This window comes from Platalea leucorodia (assembly GCF_965183815.1).
Source record: "Platalea leucorodia genome assembly, chromosome: Z".
Classification (NCBI taxonomy): domain Eukaryota; kingdom Metazoa; phylum Chordata; class Aves; order Pelecaniformes; family Threskiornithidae; genus Platalea; species Platalea leucorodia.
This window is the reverse complement of record NC_138858.1, coordinates 44,946,188-44,973,125: the sequence shown is the minus strand read 5'-3', so window position 1 is coordinate 44,973,125 and position 26,938 is coordinate 44,946,188. Positions and strand designations below refer to the sequence as shown.

The window sequence follows — 26,938 nt, the reverse complement described above, 5'->3', positions numbered from 1 at the left end:
GACACATCCTTTCCCTTGCAAAGACAGAAACTTAATTTTCTCAAACTCAACTCTATTTTACAAATCTTGCAAAATCAAGTATCTGAGATATGCTATACCACTGTTTCACAGCTTTCCTGCCCATAATGCAACCACAGCATTACTGGGGATAGGAAGGGAGGGGAAAAGCCCCTTTCATGACTGACAAGATGCCATTCACAAGCACAGCACCCCTGTACTTGGATCAAGGCAGAGCCCTCTCCTGTAATAATACGGCTTTCCCTCTGAGCCTGACTACGCTAAGAGTTATTGATGACAACCTCGATTAAACTAGTAATTAAATCCTCCAAAACACTCATATGGTTGGGCAAGGGTTGTGAGAAGGACAGAGACCAAGCAGCAGTTGTGACCTTGAAAAAAAAGTATTGATCGGATTTCGCCTAGTGAAAGGAAGGAGGGGAAAGTGAAACCAACTATCCTGAATCATTAATAAGCTCCCACAGCATGCTCCTAACTCCAGTTTTTTTTACATATCCAAGTGGATCTTTCTTGAGCCTTCCTCAAAAACAGCACATTTACAAACTATTCATGAAAAGAAACTGCAAATTCATTCAAGACAACATGAAATACCTCTAGGCAATAACTAAAAAGGTGTCACTTTTTGTGTACTTTAGATGATGTAATACCTAACATATATGTTATATATATTTTTAAGTATACATACATGTGTGTGTTTATGCATATCCCATTCATTACTGTGAGCAACTGAAAGATGCTATTGATTGCCTGTGCCACTACGTAGACTTTCATTAGTACCCACTGATGCAGAATATGATTTTCCAGTCTTTGGAACTTTCTTAGGACTAAAAGGCCTTTGAGCATACTTTCTATCAGGAATACCAGTTTGGCCCTAAAAAAGAGTAATTTTTTTTTTTTTTTTTTTTTTTAAAAAAAAAGCTCTTCATAGAATTTAATGAAATAAAATTATGTGAAAAGTTACAATTTGTGTGGCAGGAAAAATCCAAATAACTATGGTTTTGTATTGATTAGCACTAAGCAATATAGAAGCATAAATGGGGAGCAGCAAGCCAACCATTAGATGAGACACAGGAAGGTGTACGATAATTTTCTCCTTATTTATCTTACATTTCACTACATCCTCCTTCTTAGTGAGATTTCCCTCCTCAATACATTCTTCAGTTTTTCTTCTGACGTCTCCTTTCCTACAAATTGCCTCCAATAGTTTTTCTTTGGGTAGGTCCAGCTACTGTGCTACTTACTGCACCACAAAGAAAGCCTCCTCCTTCACTCTTGGCTCATCTAGCAGTCCAACTATTCCCTAACTATTGATGTATTTCTACAGAGAAGTCATAATTTATATTATAGAACTGTTTTTCTGATTTCAAAATGCTTTTACTAAACAAATCCACCATGTTAAAAGATTGGAAAATTATTAAGCCGAGACTTTTTTCAAAATGTGATCAAACCAAGAGAACTTGAAGAAAACCATCAAGCAAATGATCATTGACTGTAGACATTTCCTCTCAGAGAAATGCTGCTCAACAAAGAAAGGTATACCAACAAGGTGCAAATATGACAAGACTTTTCTGTTTACTGTCCACTACAGGAAGGAATAAATGCAACAACTTCTGTCCCCACTGCCACACAGCAGTGCACTGGCAGAAGTCTATAGGCTGTATCTGCACAAAGGAGTGCTCAGTGCTGTCAAAGACAGTGAGTTCACATGTGTAGGAAGTTGGCTATTTTCAAAATATTCATGTGATTAGTTTCCCTTTAATTGCCTATTTAATTACCAATATTTCCACTGTCTAGAGATGAGAAATATTCCTTAGAAATAACCTCTTTTTCAAGGACAATATGATAACATTGACAAAGGCGAGAATTACTACTCCTGGAATTAAACTCAGGTATCTTCTATAGTAATAGGATATAAAAAAACACTAGAGTAACAGTGCTGCTTCTCTACTTAATGATTACTGAATTAATGTCATAAAATAAAAGGCTAACCATTATTCTATACAAACTGTATAGGTGACTAAAAATTCTATTCTGCAAAATCACACTCAAAAAGGAGATTATCCCTTTTGCCCTCAACTCTGAAACGTAACAGTTCTGCTCACCATGGAAATTTACATTTTTGTATGCTAGCGAAAAAACATCCAAAAAATATTAAAAGATCATAGGTAAGGAACAAGCAAGCTAGGGAATGATAAGGACATTCATTTAAGTAAGAGAGAAAGAGATGAGCTGTGGATTACAGTCACAAACTACACATCAAGGACAATGTGCAAACCTACACTATAACAAAGCCAGAAACCAGTGCATCTTCAGTGTTAGTCCAAAACTGCAGTATGACCACACAGTAAGTTTAGCAAGAATCTGGTGATGGACAGCTTTACATCAGGAATTACATGGTGCTATACAAGAAGAGAAGAATCATTCATAATGTCATTGTTCAGTTTCCATTTTCACTCTACCACCCTACCGATTGTCTGTTCCATGAGATACAGGTAATGAACAATGAGGTGTTTCAGTGCCATGGATTGGACAGTATCTGAACGCCATATCCAAGGGTCTGTAAGACCCATGAATTCACTCTTTCTGATAAAAACAGAAGAAGAATATTCCAAATCAAAAGACCATTACTAAATATCTTGTTCCCTTTACATTTCAAAGAGTTACAAACCTTCCCACTTTTGGTTACGTAGTTGTGTTTAGTCCCATGGCTCTTCCATAGACTTTATACAAAATCAAGGAGGAACAAAATGCAGTGGAACATTCCTCTGTAAGAAAAGTTCACAATCTTAGCTATAACTATTAGAGCCACCTAACATTACAAAGGACCTGTAATGATTTTTTAAAAATGAGCTGCATACAATCCTATGCATTAGTCTGTAATTTACAGGCAAAGGGCAAATTCTCCTCTTCTATGCACACTACAAATATAGTATCAGTGGAGTCTATCACAGTGCTTATTCTGCACTGACTAGTAGCTCCTGTTTCCATCAGTGGTGTTTCCGCTGCTGAAAAAGCAATAGGGTGCGGCAGCAAGGCTAGGGCAAAGAGGTTTGCTCTCACTGCTGGCTGAACCATCGCCACGACCGAACTAGGCATCCTTCTGATTTAACAGAGCTGATCCACAGTTCTTATTAGCTGCTTCTGTGTACGCAATTAGTTGCATGTGGTGGGTGGGAGAGGACTCTTTTTTTTTTTTTTGCATTCAATATTTTAATTGTACATATTGCACACACTGAAATTCACTGTATTCTGTGAAATATCCAGAGGATGTCTGGCTGCCGTTTGCATTTGTTACTGTATGCTTCGATGTGTTCACAACCAATCTTGTGACCACATGTGAACAGCACAGGTCAGATTAAGTAAACCTTTGCCAACGGAGGTGCCCTGGCTAGGGGCCAGGATGAGTGCCGCTGTACAGAGCTTTGCAAAGTAAGATTTCTCATCTTCCTACCTTTTTGATACTGTGGTGGCTGCAGCACGAAAAGCACATTTCTTGGCCCTGGCTGTCTGGTCTTCAGTGTCACTAGTCTGGCCTTGGTTCATCCCAAGTTGAAGTTTTGTTTTCTTAAAAAGGTGTGCAGGAATTCATGACTATGTGGACTCAGTGAGGGGCACAGCAAAAGACAGGTGACTGCAGGACACTTTTACTAGCTAAGGAGCAGGACATCTCTCACAACAGAAACACAGATTTCTTCCTCCAGTCCCATGATATTATTTTGAAATATACATACCTTCTGGCATCAAATTCCACACTAACAAACCAGCCTCACAACCGTACTGTTCCGCTAACTGCAAGAGCTTGATTTCAGGTTGGCAGCAGTTAGAGAGAAGAGAAAAGCCAGCTTCTTAAACTTTCGCTCTGCTCTTACAGAGCTCAGAGCAGCTCCTGGCCCCAGTCATGGTGACTGGACTAGGTCTGGCAACCTTTGCAAGATACCAGTAAAGGATTCACTCCCAGTACCGGCCTGACCTAGAACAAACTCTTACACTGGTTCTGGGACACATCATCTGGCCTTTCACTCACTTCATCAGAGTTCATCAGAGCTGATACTCTCCACAGCTCTCAATCCTCCCCCCTCACTCTCTTTTCTCTTGCTTTCAGCAGATAGGGTTACCAATTCATTGCCTTCTTCGTTCACTTTCCCACTCCTCTCCATGACATCAGGGGCTACCCTTTCAAAGCCAGGTTGGGACCTCCCCCACCCTCCCACATGGACAAGAAATCACACTACCTCTGTTTCTGTCATTCTTCCAACTGACAGAAGTTAGCTCCACCTTTCTCATCATAATTAAATATTGCATCTTCAATCCCAGCAACTTCTCCACAACTTCGGGCTCTGATCTTAATTCCCTCCCGCTCTTCTCTTTCTACTCAGAATATAATCAATCCTTCCAGTACAAAACTGGAAAAGGGTGTGATTTTTGCCGTCTTTGGCTTGCTTTCCCCTAGCTATATGACAATGTTTTCTTTAACTATACTACAACCTTTTCCTTTTTCCCCATCACAGTTTAAGAAACTCCCTACAAGCTCACCTCTTCTATCCTTCTCACTTGGACCCAAAAATCTCCCCTCCTCGTTTCCCCTTACCTCTTTTTTCACCCCTTCTTCACTCTTCTTTATCGCTTCTCACTTAGCCCAACCTTCTCCTACAATGAAGGCAGGCTTTGATCTTGCCTTTTTTTAAAAAAAAAAAAATCCCACCTGTCTCTCAGACTATTACCTTTATTTCTCACTGAGCTCACTGAATGAATTGCAAGAGGTTCCCCCCCCGGTCTTATTCTTGAACTATCAGCCCTCTGGCTATCATCTTCCTGGTCTGCATCCAAGACCTTGATCAGTGTAGACCTGACCCATGGCTGTATTTCCTTCTACGCTTACACAACATTCATCTTCTGTGCTACGAGTTTTGCATGACTCATCGTTTAGAGCTATTTGTTCAATCCAAACTGCCACACACTATGCTACTTTACAAAACGATCCTTGAATTCCTTACAGTCAGTCTCAGAAAGAAGAAAACATAATTTACTTCACAAAGTAGCGATCAAGGTGATGCTAATACCATCTCCAACCATCTCTACTACTGCTGAAGACAGATGAAAATCTACACAAAGAACTACAAAACGTTATTTTGCAGAAACGGAACACCGAATCTGTTCAGTCTGGCAGCAGGAATCATGCAAAATCATGCAAAATTCACTTTTCTTATTTTTCCATCTTTAAAACTGTAGAGCTATTTTGTATGATTAGCAACCCTTTTTAGTGAAATTAAACAACAGAAGTGTGTCAGAGTTAGAATCACATTTCAAAAGGTGAATCATAAGCAGTGAAGCCATGAAGACATATTTGGTTTTTAAGTGACTAAACTATGATTATACTGGACAAATAAAAATATTCAAACACCATAAAGTTCTGTTAAAAAAAGCAGAAAACTATTTTGAGTCACATTTAGGAAGGTTCTTATCTGCCTATAGCTGACAGGGTACACACCAAACCAGGAATGTGTAAGAATACATGAACATGAATGTACATGAACCGCTCAGTCTGTGTAAAAAGGATTCATCAGTTCAGGCTACAACCTGGGTTCATTCCTACCACTAGACACATGGAGTCTTCTTACTGGCATCAGCAAAACATTTTTTGTTGTACCTTTTGTGCTTTCCACATACACCAGCCAATGCAGTCAGGTACACCTGAGGTGCAGCTAAGGGCACCCTTGAAATGGTTCCTTAAACTCCCTCTTCCATAAACTTTTTGTGGCTAAGACTCCCCTAGGAGAATTGGTCCTCGTCCATATCTTGTCCAGAGGAGGTTCAGGAGAGGCCTTATTAGCTGGGGCTCTTTTCTATTACCTTTTTTTACGTCTTGCCATGTTGGCTGGAAGCAGTGCTCTAGCAAAACACTGATATTTCATCCCCTATTTAAGAAGCTTTTTAAGAACCACTCTAAGATGCCTCCCTCATCCAGAGCCCAGTATGTTACAGTGCCAAGGTTAATGGAGGAGCTAAAGGCCAAGATTAAGTTCCACCTATTCTCTGGGAGGATTTAGTTTCCCATGTTACTATAAAGATACTTTCCTAGATGCACATGGAAGCTGACACAGCCAACCGCAGGACCTCTGCCTGCTGCACTTCTCTCCCCAAAGAAATGCTAATCCCCATCAATCTAAATGAGTCCAATTCCCACCTACACTCATTTACTGGCAGGGTAGTATAAAGGGGCCATTGTGTAAAAAAGAGTCAGGCTCACTGACCTTTTTTTTTGTTATGAAGGATGCCATCAGCATACTAACATCTTTAGATACCAATAATCTATTCTATACAGCCCACTTCCTCCTCCCCCTTCCAAAATCTCCCCACTTAGCAAGGACATTACTTCAGTTTTAAACATTAACAAGACAGCTCTTTGACTAGGTAACAATAATAAACACTGAATTCTGAAGTCTCTGCTGTAGCCTAGGTTCTTCCTTTTTTTCCCGTCACAGTGAAGCAAAACAAACTAGTGACCAAGTTGTTGAACTGAAAGAAAACATTTTGATTAAAGCCTTTCCATAATATTGCTCACTGTCCTGAATGCATTTTCAGGATTGTAACAGAGGAGAAACATTATCAGTAGTCAGCTGCAATGGAATGAGTTGGAAAAAGACAGAGTATCTAACTAGCTAACTCTGAAGTATCTAATTAAAATTTAAGTAAACTTGGGAGTTAGGACAGCTAGAAGAGGCACGGGGAAATTCTCAGAAGCTCTATGCCATGTACTTAAGAGGCAAGTAATAAATGACAGGAATTAATTCAGTGTGCACAGAGTATGGGAGCTCAGTGGCAAAGAGATCACTTTTCCAAGGCCAGCTGGTGTACACAACAGTGCACATGAACATCCTTTTTATACAGGTAGGGGTCAGTGAGAACTGTGCTCAGGTTTATACAGTATGAAACCAAAGCACCTGTTTGTAGAAGCACAGCTTGTACTTAGCAAAAATGTTGTCCTGACTGCTGGGAGCAAGTCAAAGTTCACGAAAGTTACCATCACCACAGTACCTAAGCACTTAAACGCTAGGTGATGTTATTGTGATTAATAGTGAATGTTTATTGTGGCATCAACATTTTTCTAAGTACACATATGGGTCACAGGCAATTGCATAAAGACTGCAAAGACACAGCAGGAATTCCTCTCCCTTTGGCACCACGAGGGTATGACTGTCAGTCCAGAGCTGCCACGGGCAACATCAGCACTGTGCTGGATTGCTGCCGTACAAGGAAGGTACAGGAAAGCAGAATAAGACAGTCTCATCCTTCTCCCAGGAATATCAACTCCTCACAACTCAAATTTGGCACATTTGGGCCTGAACCATGGAACTGGACAGACGTTTCCAGTCTCTGCAGGAACACACAGACTCTGACCTGAACTCAGGAACTGCACGAACACACCAAAGGGAAAAGGAGGGGTTCCAACTATCCATCTCTCTGTGGCCCCAGGACAGTATGGCCCAACAGTCTGAAAGCATAAACACTCCGCGGTTTCTCTGTTGGTTTGCTATCATGCCCCTCTTGTGCATGTCGTATGGCCTGTAGCATATGCCACGTGCAAGACCCAGGTAGAGGCTGCTTTGCCAAGGAGTGAAAGAAGACTGTTTCCTCTGGTTCCTCTGCACTCTGGTGAACTGATCTCTGGTGAACTGGTGAATTGCACTCCAAATCAACTATAAGAAATTCCAAACTATTGCTTTGCTAAAATAAAGCCACGCGTACTTATTTTATACTCTCCTTTACCAAAGCAACAAAGTGCTTAAGAGACAGAGAGAAGGAAACTTTCTCTCCCTTGCCAGCCTTCCTGTGTGCAGCAGGCGTAGAACAGAAGAACAGCCATGTCAGTCCAACCAAATGAACACCTATTGCCCTGCCTCTGACAGGGGCCAAAAGTATCTGCCTGAGGGATCATGTAAGCAGAGAGCAAGTGCATAGTCACACTTACCCAGAACACCTTTGCAGCTCAAAGATTTCATGTGCCAGAGCTGATGCCTTCATGCTTAATAGCTGTATCGCTCAAACTCACAGCCTCTGGGCAGGGAACAAGCGCCGTGCCATTCACCTGGCTCTCAACCTGTACCCACAGGGCACCTGGGGTTTACTACGCCACTGGCAGGTTGCATGACTTCTTCTGATGGCAGCAGGACAGCCTGCATTAATGTCTGCCTGGAGCGTGCAGGGAGAGGCCATTGCAAGGGCAGCTGCAACGCACAAGCTTCAAGCACCATGAGAAGCAGTTACAATACCTGCCTAGCTGGCAAGCTGGCACTCAGAAGCACAGCAAAAGAGAAATTTAGCAGGAGAGGCTATCTGCTGCTCTTCAGAGTGACTGAGGGCTGTGAGAGCTCACAGGAAACCTCCAAGAGGATGGCAATGGGCAGAAATATTTACCTGGTGGTAGTCACAAATGCAGGATTTGACCGCTGGTTTTAACTTTACCCTCAAGCAGCTAAGGTGAGAGAGACATTCAACATATGAGCAACTGCATCAGAGCCAGCTGAAGACCTAAAGCATGGGCGACTCGGTACATATCCCCACATGCCATAGGAAAAGGGCAGATAACAGTGCAGCTCTAGAGGTCATGGAAGGGAACACTACAAGGGACCTCTCCAAAAAAATTAAGGGATGTCAGGAAAGTCTGGTTCAGACACTATTGTGGAAAAAGGAATATTTCTGTGAGGTGCATTTCTGCTGCTGCCTGTTCCCACAAATTGCAGAAATGTAACTGTTTGAAAGGGCACAAACAGAGAGAGATTAGGCCACAAACCTTTCTTGGAAGCCCTTGGGTAACACACATTTCAGCCATGGCTACCAGCTCCTGGGCCTGAGCGCTCACAGGTGAAACAAAGGGTTATTGTAACTCAGTTCACTGATTTTTAAGGAGTGTTCCTCTCGAAGTTTGAATTACTCACAATGTCTGCCGACCGGAACCAAAGTTAAAATTTCTTCTACTTCACAAGGCTATACAGGGCATGTCTCCTTATTGGGGCTGGCCCTGTTGAATGTAGAGGCAAATCCATGAACCGAGGCACTCCTCACAAGGTTTAAAAATGAACCCTCCAGCTGCAGATGCTTCCCTGTACTCTCTGCAGGGGAGCTGTGGCAGTGCAGAGATTGTGCCCTGCTGTGCTGAAGTGCCACGACTGTAGGCTATTTTCTTCCCTCCTGTTACTCCTTGAGGATGATGCATTTAAAATCCAAAATGGATCTGAGGGAAAAGGTCTGAGTTCTCAGACCTGCCAGCTCTGCATTACCATACCATCAATGCTCAGGGCGGGCAAGGAAAGGGGCTGGTAGAGGGAGGAGGACCACAGTCAGACTGGCTGGCCAAACTGCCAGGAAGAAGTGAAGCTTCACAACAAATACTTTGTCATCTATCAGGGACACATGAAGGACTTTTTAGAAATACTTCTTGCATGTTTGCATTACTCCACTTTGCTCTTCAGGGCATTCAGCTACACCGACCAGTTGAAGAAACAGTGGCTTTAACCTTTAACGCTAAGAGTAAAACTGACATAGAATAAGTAATAGTTAGTAAATAGTTTATCCATTTTATTCCATTATAAAGGACCCTGTTACATTACTCCCACTCTGCCACCTTTTAAAGAAGCTCCAAAAAAACCAAACAGAACAAAACAGAAAGATTCCCAACCCCACTTTAATTTTTTTGTTTTTGAATCTCAAAGAAATAAGACTATCTCATTTTGTTAGTTCTGTTTTCTCATTTCCATACTGGAAGTGCCATCAGTTGTTCTTGGTTTCTGGTATTGGCCAAGTGAACAGTGTTAAATGGGGCAAAACAAGTCAGAGGACAAAAAAGAGAGAATGAGAGACTCTTGTTTAAAAAGGCAATTCTGATTTTATATAGGATACAGAACAGGTGTTAGGAGAAAATGGGCTTTGAGGGAAGCAGAAAAAGCTACCTGGAAACAGAGAAGACCATTTCCATTTCACCTCATCACTCATTTATGGGGAAAAAAGGCATTATTTACAATATATTATTCTGATCCTTACACTGGATTATCACCCAGGCTGAGAACTGGCTATAGTCCTAATGCTTTAAGTAAATAAATGTGAAAGGCTAGAACAGTGGCCACTGTGAGGCAGAAAGGCACACTTATATCGCACCAGTGAGGACACACTGGGGAGGTACAGTATCTCCAGGAAGAGAACAACTGAGAACAACTATGAGTCACTTGGAAAAGGTGTGTTCAGCTACCCATAAAGAAAACACCTTGGGGAATTCACGGGCTGCAGTGGTCAGGCTGTGTCAACAGCCAATATACAAAGCTGCTACCAGGTTGTAGATATCCTGGGAGATGATAAACGTGCATTGGGGCGTGTGTGTGAAAAAGAGATATAAAAAGGACCCATTCATTCAAATAAAACAATCTTATTTGAACTTTTTCCCAGAACTGAAACAAAACCTAAAGTGTTCCTTTTACTAGAAATTCAAGCAGCTTGGCTACCTTTTGTCTTAATTTTTCTTAACTCCTGTGAACTTTTGTACTTCCTCATTTCTTCCTAAACAGCAACAACATTGCTACAACAATGGCTTTACAGCACTTCTTGTTCATTCTGAAAGAAGAAATGCCATGAACTCAGCAAAAAAATATCTATTATTGATGCTTTTTCCAAATATTCAGATCCACGAAGTATAATGTCATGAGACTGTACAAACAAAACAAAGGCATCTTCAGATGCATTAAATGAAGCTGTTGATAAAAGGCTACTCCTGTGTGCTTTTGCAAAATCTTTCTTTTGCAAGAAAGAACAAGCAGTTTGTCTGATTTGGGGAAAGTTCTAATAAGGACCAGAAAACTTGAAAAATTATATTCAGTCTCTGAGCAGTTTTTGTTTGTGGGGCTTTTTTAGACACACACATTTGCCCAGAACATACTTCAACGAGTCTTCATTTTTTGTGATTCCCTCCACGCTATTTTAAAAGACATGGCTTCACTGCAGGAAGCATGATGACAACAGCTGTGAGGAGAGCTACAGCACAGTCCTCTGTGCCAGCCAGGCTCTGAGACCATGGTGAATCTTCCCGTTGTGCAAAATTCATTACTGAATGCTTTTACAGGAATGAAACAAAAAAGGGCACTCCAACTGTACTAAGATCTCAGCATCTGCTAACAGAATTGGTAAGTAGGTAACATGGCCAGGCATTTAAAAACAGAACTCTATGAAGCAGAGTAATTGTATTATCTACTATTCAGGACAAGCACAGGGTTTGTCCCAAGCTCAGGAAAACAGGGGAAAAAAAAAAAAAGTTTCAAACTTCAGAGCCATTGACAGAAACCAATGCAACTCGATCAAAGGACGAATCCTACATGAGTCTTTGAAAGCTGAGGAACGCAAATGAAAGGAAACTCACATAAAATCTGACAGGTATTGTAAAAGGAGTGGAGCAAAGTCCTAAGCAACATACACTTGTAATCCTCAGTGGTGTTATTCAACTGAGACTGACACACCTGAGGCAAATAATTTCCCTGAAAAAGATGCTGCTGTCCTGTAAATAGCCTGCGGTCTACTGTAACCTTTCAGTATTTCCCTGTCTTCACAATTAAGCCAGTATTTAAAGGCAACACAGAACAGCTCGGAAAGTGTCTTTGTCCACATGCCACCTTTATGTACCCCTTTTTTGCGTGAGTCAACATGTTCAGCGACAGGACAAGGAGCAACAGGCACAAATTGAAATAGAGCAAATTTAATTTACACATAAGGAAAAAACATTGTACTGTACAGGTGATTGAACACTGACACACCTTGCCCAGAAAGGTTGTGGAGTCTCCATCCTCGGAGGTATTCAATCCTAGCTGGCCACAGCCCTGAGCAACCTTCACTAGCTTGCCCCGCTTTGAGCAGGGGTTTGGATGAGACACTCTCAGAGTGCCTGCCAGCCTCAGCTGTCCCGTGGAGTCGGTACAAGCTGCACCAGCGTCCAGGAGCAACCTCTACCAGCGCCTCTGCTGGCACTCCCTTCCCTATCAGGCTTTTTCCTAGCTGGAGATCACACAGCGGACCTCATCTCTACCAGGCATACCTTCTATTTATCTCCTACTCATGTTCACACCTATGTTGTTTAAGAACTGCTTGGCTTTTAGCATCTAGTTTTCCAGCATCATCTAGCCTCAACATTTCCTCAAATGGTGATCAAAACCAAGCACATATGGTTCTCCAAGCATTGGAGAACTGGGGCCACTCAAAAATAAATAAATAAATCACATAGGCTGGCTTTGCTATTCTTTCCTCCTTTTCTTTGTTCCCATTCACTCCCCGCATCTAAATATTTCTTCCAACCTACCTTTGTGCCTGACCTCTCTCTGATTACAAGTAAACATTTAATTATTACGACCCACCTTCTCCCCACTCCCATTCCTCTCATCCTCATTATTTCCTCCTACATCCAGTCTCATTTCTCTCTAAAACTCTCCATGGGCTAAACCACAATTTGCCCTCACAAACTAATGCATTCCCAAAACAGCATGACCTGCATATGTGCAAAAGTTTGTATAAAAGCAGGTAAGGGTTCACTGTTTGCATATAAGAAACTGAAAGAGAAACTCTGGTCTGTGTAAAATAAAGACTTGTGAAGCAAATGTGGATGTAGACTGAACATGGGGTTGGATCTCTGCAGTTTACACCTTTAAGACTGACTCTTCTCTTCTGCCACTACCTTGATCTAGGAGCTGTGCTATTCCTGTGAGCCTCAGCCCACATCAAGGTAGAGGCCTGGCAAATATGATTTTCAGCTCTCCTCACTTCCACTGCATCCATTATCAGTCTCACTTCTCTTCAGTCTCTTTTCATTTCATCTCTAAGCTGTCCTCTACTCAGCATCTCCCTAGTTTTCCAGTTCACCTCACTTCATGCACACCACATACATGTGCACTCCTTCATCCCATCACCTGCTTGTATCCCTCTTTTTGGGGGAGGGGGAGTGGAATACAACAGGTACTTGCTTACACTTGTTTTCCATATATTTTTACTAGTAACAGACACCAGGCCTCAGATAATTTTCCTGTATTAATCCATCAATACAGTAGTCTGAATCATGAAAAGCTCTCAACAAGTTAATAACTCCTTTTCTGCCTCAATAATTACAACTGAGTTTGAATTTTGCAACCAAAGGAGATCATAGTCAAATGCACCATCTCATCAGATGATGATGAGGGATGAGGGAAAGGCTTAGTGGATGAGGGAAAAGATGTGGATCTTGTCTACCTGGACTTTAGTAAGGCCTTTGACACCATTTCCCACAGCATTCTCCTGGAGAAACTAGGTGCTCACGGCTTGAACGGGCGTACTCTTCGCTGGGTAAAAAACTGGCTGGATGGCCGGTCCCAAAGTGCTGTGGTGAATGGAGTTAAATCCAGTTGGCGGCCGGTCACGAGTGGTGTTCTCCAGGGCTCAGTGTTGGGGCCAAGTCTGTTTAATATCTTTATCCACAACCTGGATGAGGGCATCAAGTGTACCTTCAGTAAGTTTGCAGATGACACCAAGCTGGGTGGCAGTGAAGGAAGGAAGGCCCTACAGAGGGACCTGGGCAGGCTGGATCGATGGGCCGAGGCCAACTGCATGAGGTTCAACAAGGCTCAGTGCCAGGTCCTGCACCTGGGTCACAACAACCCCAGGCAATGCTACAGGCTGGGGGAAGAGCGGCTGGAGAGCTGCCTGGCAGAAAATGACCTGGGGGTGTTGGTCAACAGCTGTCTGAATATAAGCCAGCAGTATGCCCAGGTAGCCAAGAAGGCCAATACCATCCTGGCTTGTATCAGAAATACTGTGGCCAGCAGGACTAAGAAAGTGATCGTCCCCCTGTACTTGGCACTGGTGAGGCTGCACCGCAAATCCTGTGTTCAGTTTTGGGTCCCTCACTACAAGAAGGACTTTTGAGGCGCTGGAGTGCGTCCAGAGAAGGGCAACGAAGCTGGTGAAGGGTCTGGAGCACAAGTCTTATGAGGAGTGGCTGAAGGAGCTGGGGTTGTTTAGTCTGGAGAAGAGGAGGCTGAGGGGAGACCTTATCGCTCTCTACAACTACCTGAAAGGAGGTTGTAGCGAGGTGGGGGTCGGACTCTTCTCCCTTGTAACGAGTGATAGGACAAGAGGAAATGGCCTGAAGTTGAACCAGGGGAGGTTTAGGTTAGATATTAGGAAAAATTTCTTCATTGAAAGGGTTGTCAGGCACTGGAACAGGCTTCCCAGGGAAGTGGCTGAGTCCTCATCCCTGGAGGCATTTAAACAATGTCTAGATGTGGTGCTTAGGGACATGGTTTAGTGGTGGACTTCGCAGTGCTAGGTTAATCGTTGGACCTGATGATCTTAAAGGTCTTTATCCAATATAAACAATTCTATGATTCTATGATTCTATGACCATTAAAAATTCCCCAGATTCATATTTGAGATGTCTCCCGAAATCCTTTGTTATATATGGGGCATGTCATTCACTGGCTTGTTCCTAGTACAGAACCAGAGCTCTCATATCTTGCACTTTAGGATCAGACTCAAGAAAACCAGTAGCAGACTGAAACAGAAAGCTGAGACCTAGAGACCAAATTTTATACAAATAATAACAATGGAAAACTAGAAATGCCTAACGGTATGTTCTGACAGGGTGCTATGGCCCCAAAACAATGCTTTAAGAGACAACCCTTTTCTTTATTGGAACACAAGAGAATGGTGGCTTAAATATTTTAAGATCTTTGTAAAATCCTTTACACAAAATTACTTTCACGGATCAGTTCATATGAACTCTCATTCTTTGAAGTACTTAGAGCAATTTCCTTCTTCAGAGAAAGGTACTTAGAAGCATTAACAACTCTATCTTCCAAATGTTCATGTGATAAGTAAATATTACTGCCTCCATTATGCAAGTGATGCACCTGAGACAGATGATTTGTATGATCTACCCATGACTGCAGGAACTGGAATGCCAATGTCAAACAATAAAAATAGCTTCTCGTGTGTGGTTCAGATGAGCAATATCACCATCATCTATACATGTCTACTCACTAAAAATACTGCGGATTTGAGCACATTCATTTTTTTCTACATGCTATCTTACGACACTGATTCACATGAATTAATCCCTCTTTTATATTCTGCTCATTGACTAAATAATGAAGTGTTCTAAAGACATTAAAGGATTGACGCCCACAGAATCAGCATTTAGGTAGGTACAACATGGCACAAAATCAACTCTATAGGTACAAACGGAAACTCAGAAAGTTCAGGATTTCACTGACTTGATGAAGGTCAAGCAGTAAGCGTGTTCCCAAGCTACAAACCGATCTTCTTAATTATCTGGCAAACAAGGCAAAATCGTCTAGGAGGCCCTCACTGAAAGCTTGTTGCAGACGAATTTGAACATTAGATCGTATTTGTCAAACTGCAGATCTTTGCTGAAGATGCAAAGCTTTTATTTTGTACTTGGTTTAGAATTAAAAGGAGTAAAAGCTCTTCTATTCTAACTGCATTTTATTCTTCTCCTAGTCTATAAGCAACCCAATTGCTTAAGCAAGACATGTGATAATGCATGAGTTAATAATAAACAGAATAGCTCTCCCTTTTCCCGTATCAGTACTTCAACCACTTGCTTAAAATCATCTAAACTCTCCAAAATCTGAACTCTTCAATCACCAATGTGAATGAAGCAGGATTTCTTTTGAAGTCCTTTGCAATCACTCCATCCAAAAGAATATGCACAAGCCTCAATAAATGGTCATGGTCAGACAGAACGGTAAAGCACTCCACTCTTACCTGGACAGCACTGTATTTAAAGTCATGTAAATATGATTACTTGGGTAAATGAGGGTTAAACACTTTAAGTCATCATGGATGCATTGTGTCAGAATGACGATATTGCTTTGTAAGGAGGCTTTTATCATGCAGTTGTACAATGTTTCTTACCCAAACTAAAATACCGTAAGACAACTGAGAACTACGCTGCAACTGAAGATGAGTTCCAAGCTGCCCTCTCCTGTACTGTCTTTTGGACCAAAGCTCAAAACATAACAAGGGTTTACAAGCAAAAACAATGTAGTGAATGACACACAGAGAAGAAAAAATACTCCACGACTATGAATGTGCTCCTGTTGGAATAACCAATGCTTTCAATAAAAAAGTTTTCAAGAATGTTCATGGCCCAGCACAAAAGTTACTGAAATCACTTGAGAGAAAAAGCTATCAAGAAGTAGGAGAAAATACTCTGTTTTGACTTTGGCAGGCGAAATCCATGTGTGTGTCCATCACTTTTAAGCAGCTTGATAGCATCCTGACTGATAGTCCCAATTTTAAACTTGCACTTAAAAATTTTAACAAGCAGCTAGCAAAGGCTTCAAGGAAAGGTAGTATTTTGTGGTGTTCATCCTAAAAGAGACACTGTTTTCTTTCTCAAATCAACCCACACGATCTCATTACCTGATCAGAGAAAGACAAATTTCTGTACCCTGAACTGCACAGACTTGAAAGACCATGAAAGGGGAGAAGCATTCATAGTCAGGACTTATGTTTAGGTAGGTAGTTCGGAGAACAGACAAGGAAGGGTAAGCACCTTTCAAAGCATGACACCCAAGCCCACAGGCACGAGAAGAAAGCTGGCACTGCCTAAGTACGATGGGAGTTTCAGGCTCAGTTTGTTCCCTTACCTTTGCAGTACTGCACACAGCTGAGAGCACTGACAGAAACTTCATATAAACATTCATTCCTCTCACCCCGAAGGGATTAAGTACACATATGTTTCTCTCTGCTTCTGTCAGACTCTATTTGTTAGCTTCTTAAAAGACAGCAGGGGCTGCTTTGGGGAGGAGTGGGTTCTCTCTCCTTTCTGGTTTTGGTAAAATCTACAGAAAGTCCATTTATCTCTACAGTAAAGCAGCTGTGATAATAGTCTTGTCCGTAACCATCCACTTCCAGCTTTCCTAGTAATCAAGGAGCACTGAGGATATTGTCTTGTTGCTGGAATAGGGACACCTTGTGCTACAATTTACTACAGTTCAAATCAGCAAAAATGAGTTTTCATCCCTTTAACTGAATTATGCTACTTCAAACTTTATCCATTGATTTATCTTCCAGTTTCCTCCATACTTCCATTCATGCTTAGTGGCATGCTGCTATACTAACATTTGCAAACTATGTATCAGGTTGGTTATGCTCCAACTAGTTGTTTATTTACATTTATTTTTCAACACGGGAGCTAGAATAAAACACGATCAGAATTATTCTTCCACAACTCTTCTCAGGGAGTTCACAAACCTTCCCCTGCCATCACTACTCCGTTCCCTTGTTATTTTTCAGTTTCATAAGCTGGTTAGATGGAGTCAGAAATACACACAAAACGATAAGAGCTGTCTTGGCAGCCTTCAGTGAATTTCCAACATAAGCACTTTCAAATCCTCCAGCAAGCAACCAAGCCAAGGTGTTTTGTAAGAGCAACCCACAAATCTTAATGAATACATTTAAGAAATTAACTGAAGCTTTCACCATTTATGCTGCAGCATCTTGCAAGGGTGTAAAAACCTCACCTCCAGATTCAAGCAACCAAAAGCAGCATTTGACACAAATCAACAGACTCTGTGCAAGAAGGTGTTTAAAATGCGCACAAGCAAAGAAATAGAGAGAATTATGTTTCACCAGATACTCTGATGAATTTTGCAATGCAGACTCTTGCAAAAGTCTGGAAGTCTAGCACAACATGAGACGTTATCCACAGAGTAGAAAGAACACAACAGTATTTTTTTTGTACTAACCCTATTTTAAGCCTCTTCTAGCACAGATCACAAACCAGTTCTGTACTAATATTGTTCCTGAAGTTAATAACGAGAACCTGCTATTTCCCCTGCTCTAAAACACAGAACGAAAAGAAGCAAGGCAAGAATTAAAACAATTGCCTCCTATGGCGCAACCCAACTTTAACCAGAATCCAGAACATCACAAACAAAATGTTTTTGTTTTGTTACTTGCAGTGAATGAGTGCTTTTCTTGTCCTCCTTACCTGCAAAAACACTCTATTACTACAATTTGGAAAGGTGACTGAGTTAAATGAACATATCCCAAGTTGTCCCCTCACTTTAGATACATAAAATGAAGAGAGAAGCCAAAAGATAGGCTAAGTTATTTTTATACAGCTCTGTCCTGGTTTCAGCCGGGATACAGTTAATTTTTCTTCCTAGTAGCTGGTATAGTGCTGTGTTTTGGATTTAGTATGAGAATAATGTTGATAACACACTGATGTTTTGGTTGTTGCTAAGTAGTGCTTACACTAGTCAAGGACTTTTCAGCTTCCCCTGCTCTGCCAGGTGCACAAGAGGCTGGGAGGGGGCACAGCCAGGACAGCTGACCCAGGCTGGCCAAAGGGCTATGCCGTACCGTATGACAGCATGCTCAGTATATAAACTGGGAGGAGTTGGCTGGGGGGCAGCGATCGCTGCTCAGGGACGGGCTGGGCATCGGTCGGTGGGTGGTGAGCAATTGTATAGTGTATCACTTGCTTTGTATATTATTATCATTATTATTACTACTATTACTACTATTCCATTTCATTTTACTTCAATTATTAAACTATTCTTATCTCAACCCACAAGTCTTCTGACTTTCACCCTTCCAGTTCTCTCCGCCATCCCACCGGGGTGGGGGGAGTGAGCAAGCGGCTGTGTGGTGCTTAGTCGCTGGCTGGGGTTGAACCACAACAAGCTCTTCAACAGATCTCGATAAGAGATTGATCGGTACTGCCAAAGTACTGGAAGATCCCAGAGGACTTGGTGCTCCACGTCACATAAACTGGGCTCTCTTCTGCTCAGCACAGTAATGGAAAGAAGACAACGGGGGCATGTGAGCTCTGTGGCAGTCTCTGCAGCTCTTCGGCATGTGCAGTGCTTCCAGGTACAGTCAGCTCTGATGCAGCACAGCTCAGGCACAACCGCCCGCTCCACATCTCCTTCTGGGGACGCGATCACTGTCAGTCCCACACTCCAACCATGCTCAAGCTCTTTAAGCACAGGAAGACTCAGGAAGGACACAGTCTAAGAAGTGGGCAGATGATGCCCGTGCAAAAGATGGGATAAACTGGCTTTTAAAATTATGAGGCAAAAACCAATGCCTTCAAGAAGCTGCAGATTCCTGCTGTGAACCCAAATTGGGTGAAAATTTCACCCCTTACATAAAGACAGTTCCTACGAGACACACAATGATGATTGCCTGTTTACACATTTCTTTTTCAGCTTTTCAGTGGAACGTTTTTTCCCTTTTAGTACACGGTTACACGAAAAATACCATTGAGTGCCAGTTTGACTGCTCCAGTTACTGAATGACTATTTTGTTTTTTTTCCAAACTGCTTGCTGAAGAAGGGTCAGGAGACATTTAATGACAGGGTGTCTGAGGCGACCGTGTTGTGTTCTCACAAGATAACAGAAAAATGAAGCACAGCCTTTTGTGCATTTCTGCCTGATGTAAGTCAGGAAGTTCCTTCTTATGAATGCAAAATATTCATTAATATTTTGGGGAAGATTTGAAAGGAAGATTTTTTTTATCTTGTTTTATAAATATTTCCAATGGCAATCTAGATATTTTATTCCTTCCCACTTCCCTACTAAGGCTGTTTATTAAACCACCAATTATAACACAGTGCCTGTAGGGTAAGCTGGGACTAATTTTGCTGCCACTGAATTCAATGGCAAACAACTCAAGGAGTTCACAGTAGCTGGCTTGATCTTTTTATTCAGAATTTCCAAGACACACATTTTGAATGTATTGTACTGATCAATACTGCCTGCAAAAAATTTCTCTTCACCTTTGCCTTATTTTCCTCATGCTCAAATACCCCAGGTTGTTTATCCTCATTTATGTATTCTCGATATATACTTATGCTGCAGGCTTTTCAGAGCAGGTAATATTTACATATCGAAATGGGTATTACATATCGATATGGTGTTCTAATCTCAGGTCTTTAAATATTGCTTTAATATAAATTCAATAATACTGATGATGATAAATGGAGAGAGCATTTCTGGGACTTTGGACTATGGATGGACCCAGACTATGAAGCTCAGGTGTGACTATAAACTTTGGAGAAGTTTGAGGTTCACTTCAGGGACAACTGAAGGTCACTCCTTTCTAATGAAACATTCAAGAGTTATTTGCAGCTCACAGTGACATTTCACCATTACCACACATACCATACTTGTGATTAGGTTTTGAATGAGTGTACCTGAACTGTGAACCCATTTTACTGATCTCCATAACCATCGCTGGTCCAATTTAAAGAATAAAATAAACACCATCTATGAGGTTGCTGCCTTTTCATAATTTCATATAGTCATTTCCCCAAAAGTGTACCCTTAGTAAAATATGATATACATGGACGATTCTGCAACAAAAAACTACTGAGGTCAAACTTACTGATCATGCAAGAGCATTATTTTTGTGAGAAAAGTTGTACCTGAAGAAACTAAAAAAAACATCACCATATAAGGACCTTCCTGGAAGGTAACTTAACATGTTAGCACACAAAATACAACTTTGTGCATTCTCCCTCAGGGTAGAGTTAACTTCCTAGTTCCTCCAATAATGTGATGTTGAAATATTTAATGCAAATTTTGAAAAATCTAACAAGCATTCAGCTTTAAAGAGCTAACATCAGGCATTTCTCATTGTTGCTCTCATTTAGCTTCCACCTACTTCAGCTCTCTAAATGCAATTCAGAAAGCTTCAGACACAAATAAAATTTATGCTGAACTGGTGTTGTCACAGAAAGTTTTTTCTAGTCTTTGGCCAAAACGCTGCAGCTCTGTCCTGCTGGCTCCGTGTTGCTATTCAGGATTTTTCACAATGACTGTCCTCTTTTAATGCTACCCTAAAGAGCAGAGACTATGTCACATCAGAAGGAGGTGAGAGAAAAGGTTACCATCCCAGCAAGCTAATCTGCACCGACTATATTTCTGCTCTGCTCAAATCTCATTTGTTTCAGGAACTCCCCTCTAAACAGAATACAGAAACACAAAATACACAGTAGATATCTCTGAAAAGAGCATTTGTCAGGAGCAAGTAAGGGTTACCAAAATATACATCCACATGGTACTAAGTCATAAGCACAGCTGAGAGGAAGGACATGCAGGTCACAGGAGCCTACCAAAAGATTACTTACCACTCTCTCAACAGACCCTCAGCTACACATCTTAAGAACAAAAGCTCATCTCCTTCAGCACACAGCAAAGCACCTTCTAGTCCTCCCAACAAGACAGCAAGTGTTTTTTTCTTTTTCTTTTTTTTTAATACAATTTCACCCATATCGCCAGACATAGACTGATGGTATCACTAAAATAATACAGTAATGGAGTTGTTGCAGGTACCTCTGTGTTACACGTACCTCCATCTGTCTGTAAAATAAATAAATGAATAAATGGAAGGGCTGAAATTTCCCCCTTCCACAGGGACATGAGCACTTGCCACTCCCTCCAGCTGCTACTTCCCAAGATACAAACAGAAGCTCAAGAAAATGCATCTGTCAGAAAGCACCAGTATGACAGAATCCGCTGCAAATGCACCTTCTGCTCTTGCCATTGTTTCCCCTGGAATCTATCACCTTAATGTGACATTTGTAGGATGGTCTGAAGTACCTCTTACATACAGCATAGATTCTTGTCAAATTGTTGTAATTAAACTCCTATCAGAATAAATTTCATTTCTTATCTTCTTCCTACTTACACTGACTCAAGTAATATTTTACTCCAGGAAGTGTCCCAGGGGGCTTTGCAACACAAGGGAGAGATATGAGATTTGTCTTAAGAAAAAAGGAGAAGCAGAAGAGTTTAATCCAAAATTCTACACTCTGCCTCTACCCTTACTTACCTGATGAATAAAGGAAACACTAAATGTGATGGCACTTAATCTAGTTATTTTGACTGCCCTCAGTGCAGAAGCCGATAGTATCAGCTCATACAACCCACAACAATTATGGAAGGTATAAAAAACAACCCTGCTTACCTTTCATCCCAAACTTGGAGTGTCTTCCAAACTTCAGAATAATAAGCATTATTACTAAACCAGTGCACACCAGTGCTGCAATTCCCACCACAACATACACCTAAAAAAAGAGGACACAAACAGATCTGCTTGTTTTGTTCTCATGAACTACCTTCAAAGACATTCAGCATACATTCAGGTTAACCCAGTTAGGTAGAAATTCATTTCAACTGGGAAACATTTGCACTCAGATCAAAGAGTACAGAAAACAGCCACTTGTTGAGGTTTCTTCTATCCTGCAGAGAACAGAGATTCAGACACCTCTGAGAACAACTTTTTCAACATCCCACACATTCAAGGCAGGTGGGAGGGAGTGCATATCACCCCTTTCCCTTCCAGCAGAGTGGCATGTTATAAGAAAACACATAAGAAAAACACATAGGAAAAAAATTTCTACTGTGAGGGTGGCTGAACACTGGTACAGATTGCCCAGAGTGGCTGTGGCATCTCCATCCCTGAGCAACCATGCCGGCCCCACTTTAAGCAGGGGGGATCAGACCAGAGGATTTCTAGAGGTCTCTTCCAACCTCAGATGTTCAATGATTCTGTTATCAGATGAGATAAGACGGTCTGGCATCCTCCCCATTTTTTGGCAGTGTCTCAACTCACAGTATGCTCTCTGGTTCATGAACGCACATGGTCTCCACTGCCTGCTGCTTTACAGAGTAACTGATGCAGGGAGGCAGCAACATCAACCAGGCTAGACACCCACTACCAGTTTCCAACAATTCAGTTCAGGAGACCATGAGAGGCAAGGCAGCAAAGGAGGAGGCCCAACAATTCAGCTACTTAGACTGAAAGCTACTGCAAATTAGTTGTTCAAAAACCTAGATGAAATCATGTTTTAAAAACATACAATTAGAATTGGAAAGTTCATTGCAGCACATCCTCTCGGTAAGGAGGAGCTGACTCCAGGACTGGTATTCAAACAACAATCTTCAAATTACCTTGGATGTCTTTGTTTTGTAAATAAAGAGTTGCTCTCCTTGGCTAAAATTAGAAGCAAAGTCTTAGGCTAAAAAATTACAGTTAGTTGTTCAGAAAAGCATGAAATAAAATAACTAGCAATTTTACTTGGACCGAAAAGTGATTCACTCTTTCAAAAAATGAGGGGAGGGCAAGAGTGGGGAGCATTGATTTTCTTTTTTTTCCTTCTGTTTTTTTTGAGTTTTGATTGCAACACAGTAATAGCTCTGGTGTTCTGGTAGCTCAGGGTCCTATTACAATCTCCTCACTTTTCTGAGTTGTATAGCCAGAAAGTTCGCCAAGGTTACAGATCAGGAAACAACGTATATACTTACAGTGATGCTATCTTCATTCTCTTTGTTGGAAACATCCGTAGAAGTGATTTGATTACTGTTATTTGTGGTGTCTCCAAGATCATTAGGCGTGGTTTCATACTCTTAGGAAAGGAAAAAATGTTGCTTTTATAATTTCGTAACCTTAGAGGGGAAAGGGTTGTCTTTATGTAATTTCTGCTCTGTAAGACGCTAAGGCCAATAACAACTCTCGGGACTTGGAGCTCTTCGGGAACAAAACATAATCACTAACATAGCTGGAACATTTGTGGGGGGCGATTCCTGTGGCAGATAATCGAACAGATGTGTGTGACTGATAAACTTGAAAGGAGAAGGAATCTATACCATAATGTGTATCTACTGGAAAAACTAGGGTTAAATAAGAACTCCATCCATAAAGCTATTTTTATGTGCTTCTGACTTCCCATTAAAAATGAAAGACTGCCCTCTACACTGAACTTCTCCAGCCTTGTATTCAGCCAAATATAGGACAGTCTTAGAAATTAGCTTGGGGACTTTTGTTTAGCTGACAACTTGGCAGATGGGTCTTTAGCTAGTTTATTACTATCAAATGTGAAATAGCTCTTTTTCATTTAAAAATAATAAAAAATACTGTTGTGTGCACAGAGGTTACAGTCTATCATCATAAACAGTCATACAGGTAAACCTTTAAAAAATTAAGTGCCTGAGATGGTATGAAGAGATTTGATTTATCAAAATAATTCCAATGACAGGTCTGAAGGAGTGAAATTCAGAAGCATCAAAAAGAATGAACATAGCTTAATTATTTATAATTATTTAAAAATCAAACACAGATATTTACAGTCCATGATTTCCTGTCAAAACTATTCAAATGAGATAAAAAGAATTAAATAATATACATATTAACTTAGAGAAACGTGCATTAAAATAAAATAAAAAATATGTATATTTTATGATTACATCTGGAAATGTATATAATGTTTCAATTTTATGACTGTAATGTGTGAAGATGAAAGAAATAAACAAGGGAGTAACCGCATCTATTACGAAATGCACCTTCAGCATTGTAATTTAAATTTGCAACTAACTGCGTATTTCTTTACATATTTTGATTAAAATCAGTGCCGTAAGCCTGCAGATGAAATTTTAACTGAATCTGAAAAAAGCAGAGCGCAGAGGCATAGCTCTCACTAACTACAGAGGCAGGAACTCTTCCGACTGCAGAGCTGCTGCTGAGCAAGGGCAGGGAGTGCCTGCGCCTGGGTCGAGTTTATCTCCTTTAGCTCCCAAGGCCATTTTCGAGAGCTCAGCTGGCAACGCTAGCAACAAGCTGCACTTGGCTTTTGATCTTCATGCATGCACGAACAGATTTGCTTTCTGCAAAGCACTCGGCAGGCTGCAGGTTTTTTGGTGTGTGTGAAGCTACGCAGCTACCTCTGGCACCGGTGCTACAGTCAGTACAGTCAGCTTGTCTAATCAGCTCACGTAGTCTATTTTGGCTCTACACCATGCATGCCGAAGGACAGGACTCTTTCAAGCCAAAATACGTCCTTAGTATACAGAGCTTTCACGAGAAACAAAATTTAATTTCCTGGTCTTTTACCGTTTGAATTCTCCAACTCAGCACTGCATCTCTATGCCTATAGCTTCCTACACAGCAAGGTTAGAACAGGAGTGAGAGGCAAACGAACAGCACTCCTTACTAACCGAGCAGCACAAACCCTGCCTGAATAGCGCACCTGCGCAAGCAGCCTGGACACTCGGACGAGGCGCTGTGCAGACCGTCCGCCACCGTGACTACGTGCTTTGCCACAGCAAAGGAAGAGACTTCTGCTTCATTCATTTGCAGGCAGAGCCTACTTTATAACAATTATCTCAGCCTGCAAGATTGGGCTTCCTTGACAATTAGCTGGGAAAATCTTCACAAAGATAGTTTTGACCAACCCTGTATTTATGGTAGCTTTACAACACCAATATATAAAGCAAATATTTAGAGCCTTCGCTGCTCTGGCTCTGTAACACAATCTTTCAAGAGGGAAATTTTTTTGCTTGTAATTTTACCTGTAAATAGCGGTGGGCAAAAGCCGCTGCTATTTGCAGTTCTGTTTATGCTCATGTCTGTACTAAGCTACTGGAAATCACACCCTGAAGGACTAATGAGAACTATGCAGAGTGTTTCTGGTCTGGTCTGTAAATCCTCTGAATGCACTTTTATATTAATATGGGCAAGAGCTAAAGTAGGCCACGTCGGTACACTGGTGTTGCATTGCCATTCCCCACTGTATAACCGTGAAGCACTTGCATTTGAACTAGTGCCAGATCTTCAAAGCCTCTTGAAATGGGTGAGCCAGGCAATGAGAACACGCGCAGCAGCTATCCAGCCAAAACCGGGCGATTCTGAGTGAAACAAATTCCTGTTCATTTCACTATGAAATCCTGACATAGACATCGAGCACGCCGACACAGACAGGGTCACGCCTCTTGATCCACGCTATGCGAGACCTGTATCGCTTCAGGGCCAGGTCCTCGGGCGCCGCGTACCTCAGGCAGCCACCTGCGACTACGCCAACTGCGGCGAATCGCAGCTGAGGCCGGGCGGTATTTTGCAGCCATTTTACAAATAAGGTGCGCGGCAGCTGGGATGCAGACGAGACTACAGTCACGCCAGCACTGGGGGGGTGTCACTCTGCACAGTCCTCTGAGGGGTTGGGTGATACGGGGCATGTTGTCTCTCTCATGTTTACAACCCCGTTAGAAGAAGCAGCGCGGCCCAAAGACGTGAACTCGGAGGCAAAGAAGCCGGCTCTGCGTTTGATTTCCTGCTCAGCCCCAGGGTGAGTCACTTTATTTCTCTCAGTTACTTCCCAGACGGGCCAGGACAGCCTCTCCTCCCTGCCTTTGACGCGAGGCGAGCCGCAGGCACTAGCGACTGCTCCGCGCTTGCAGCAGGCGGAGCGCCCCGCGCAGCCGGGACCCTCCCCAGGCAAACACCATGTCAAGCAGCCTGCTGTGACCTCATCAGTTCTTCTGCTTCCGGTTGTATGCTCAAAACACTTAACGGAAAATGTTTGGGAAATCACCTCACATGGAGCACAGGACACAGACGGTCAATTGCCAAGGGACAGGCCAACCCGGCCTACAAAGGGCTTTGCTCCATGCAGAGGGGTACTCCAAGTCGGGGTCCCCATCCTCCGTCGCCACCCTCTCCATCTGCTCAGAGCCCAGCCCTGCCCGGCCATGAGCCCTACCGAGCGGGGCCCACCTGTGGGCCCGTGGCCCAGCCTCGGACCCAGGGCAGTGCCCGATGCCTGGGGCTGTGGCTGCCCATGGGACCCCGGCTGCCCCGCTCCTGGCTGGGGCAGTGGGACGGGCCTGGCTGCCAGGCCCTGCCCTGATGGACCCCCATGGGGACCCCCAGCCCTGCGGCACCCCAACGCTTGCAGGGAAGTACGTTGCAGCTGCCATTAACGTTACCCATAGCCAGCAGACTGACAGACAGGCAGCTAGTCCCAGCACCCAACAGGATCAAATCCTCTGCTGCCATCTTTACCCATTACACCGGGCACATTTGCAACATGATTAGCACAGGGCTCTG

The 26,938-nt window shown here is 42.3% G+C and overlaps 1 protein-coding gene across 1 annotated transcript in view; it reads right to left on the bottom strand.

Moving 5' to 3' along the window:
* Positions 1-26,938, bottom strand: part of NTRK2 (neurotrophic receptor tyrosine kinase 2) — a gene marked incomplete at both ends in the record, with an annotated part of 205,460 nt that overhangs the window by 124,381 nt on the left and 54,141 nt on the right. The window contains 2 exons of the mRNA XM_082335628.1: positions 22,025-22,124; positions 23,365-23,465. Of these exons, the coding sequence (XP_082191754.1) occupies positions 22,025-22,124; positions 23,365-23,465 (201 nt within the window). The remainder of the gene's footprint in view (positions 1-22,024; positions 22,125-23,364; positions 23,466-26,938) is intronic.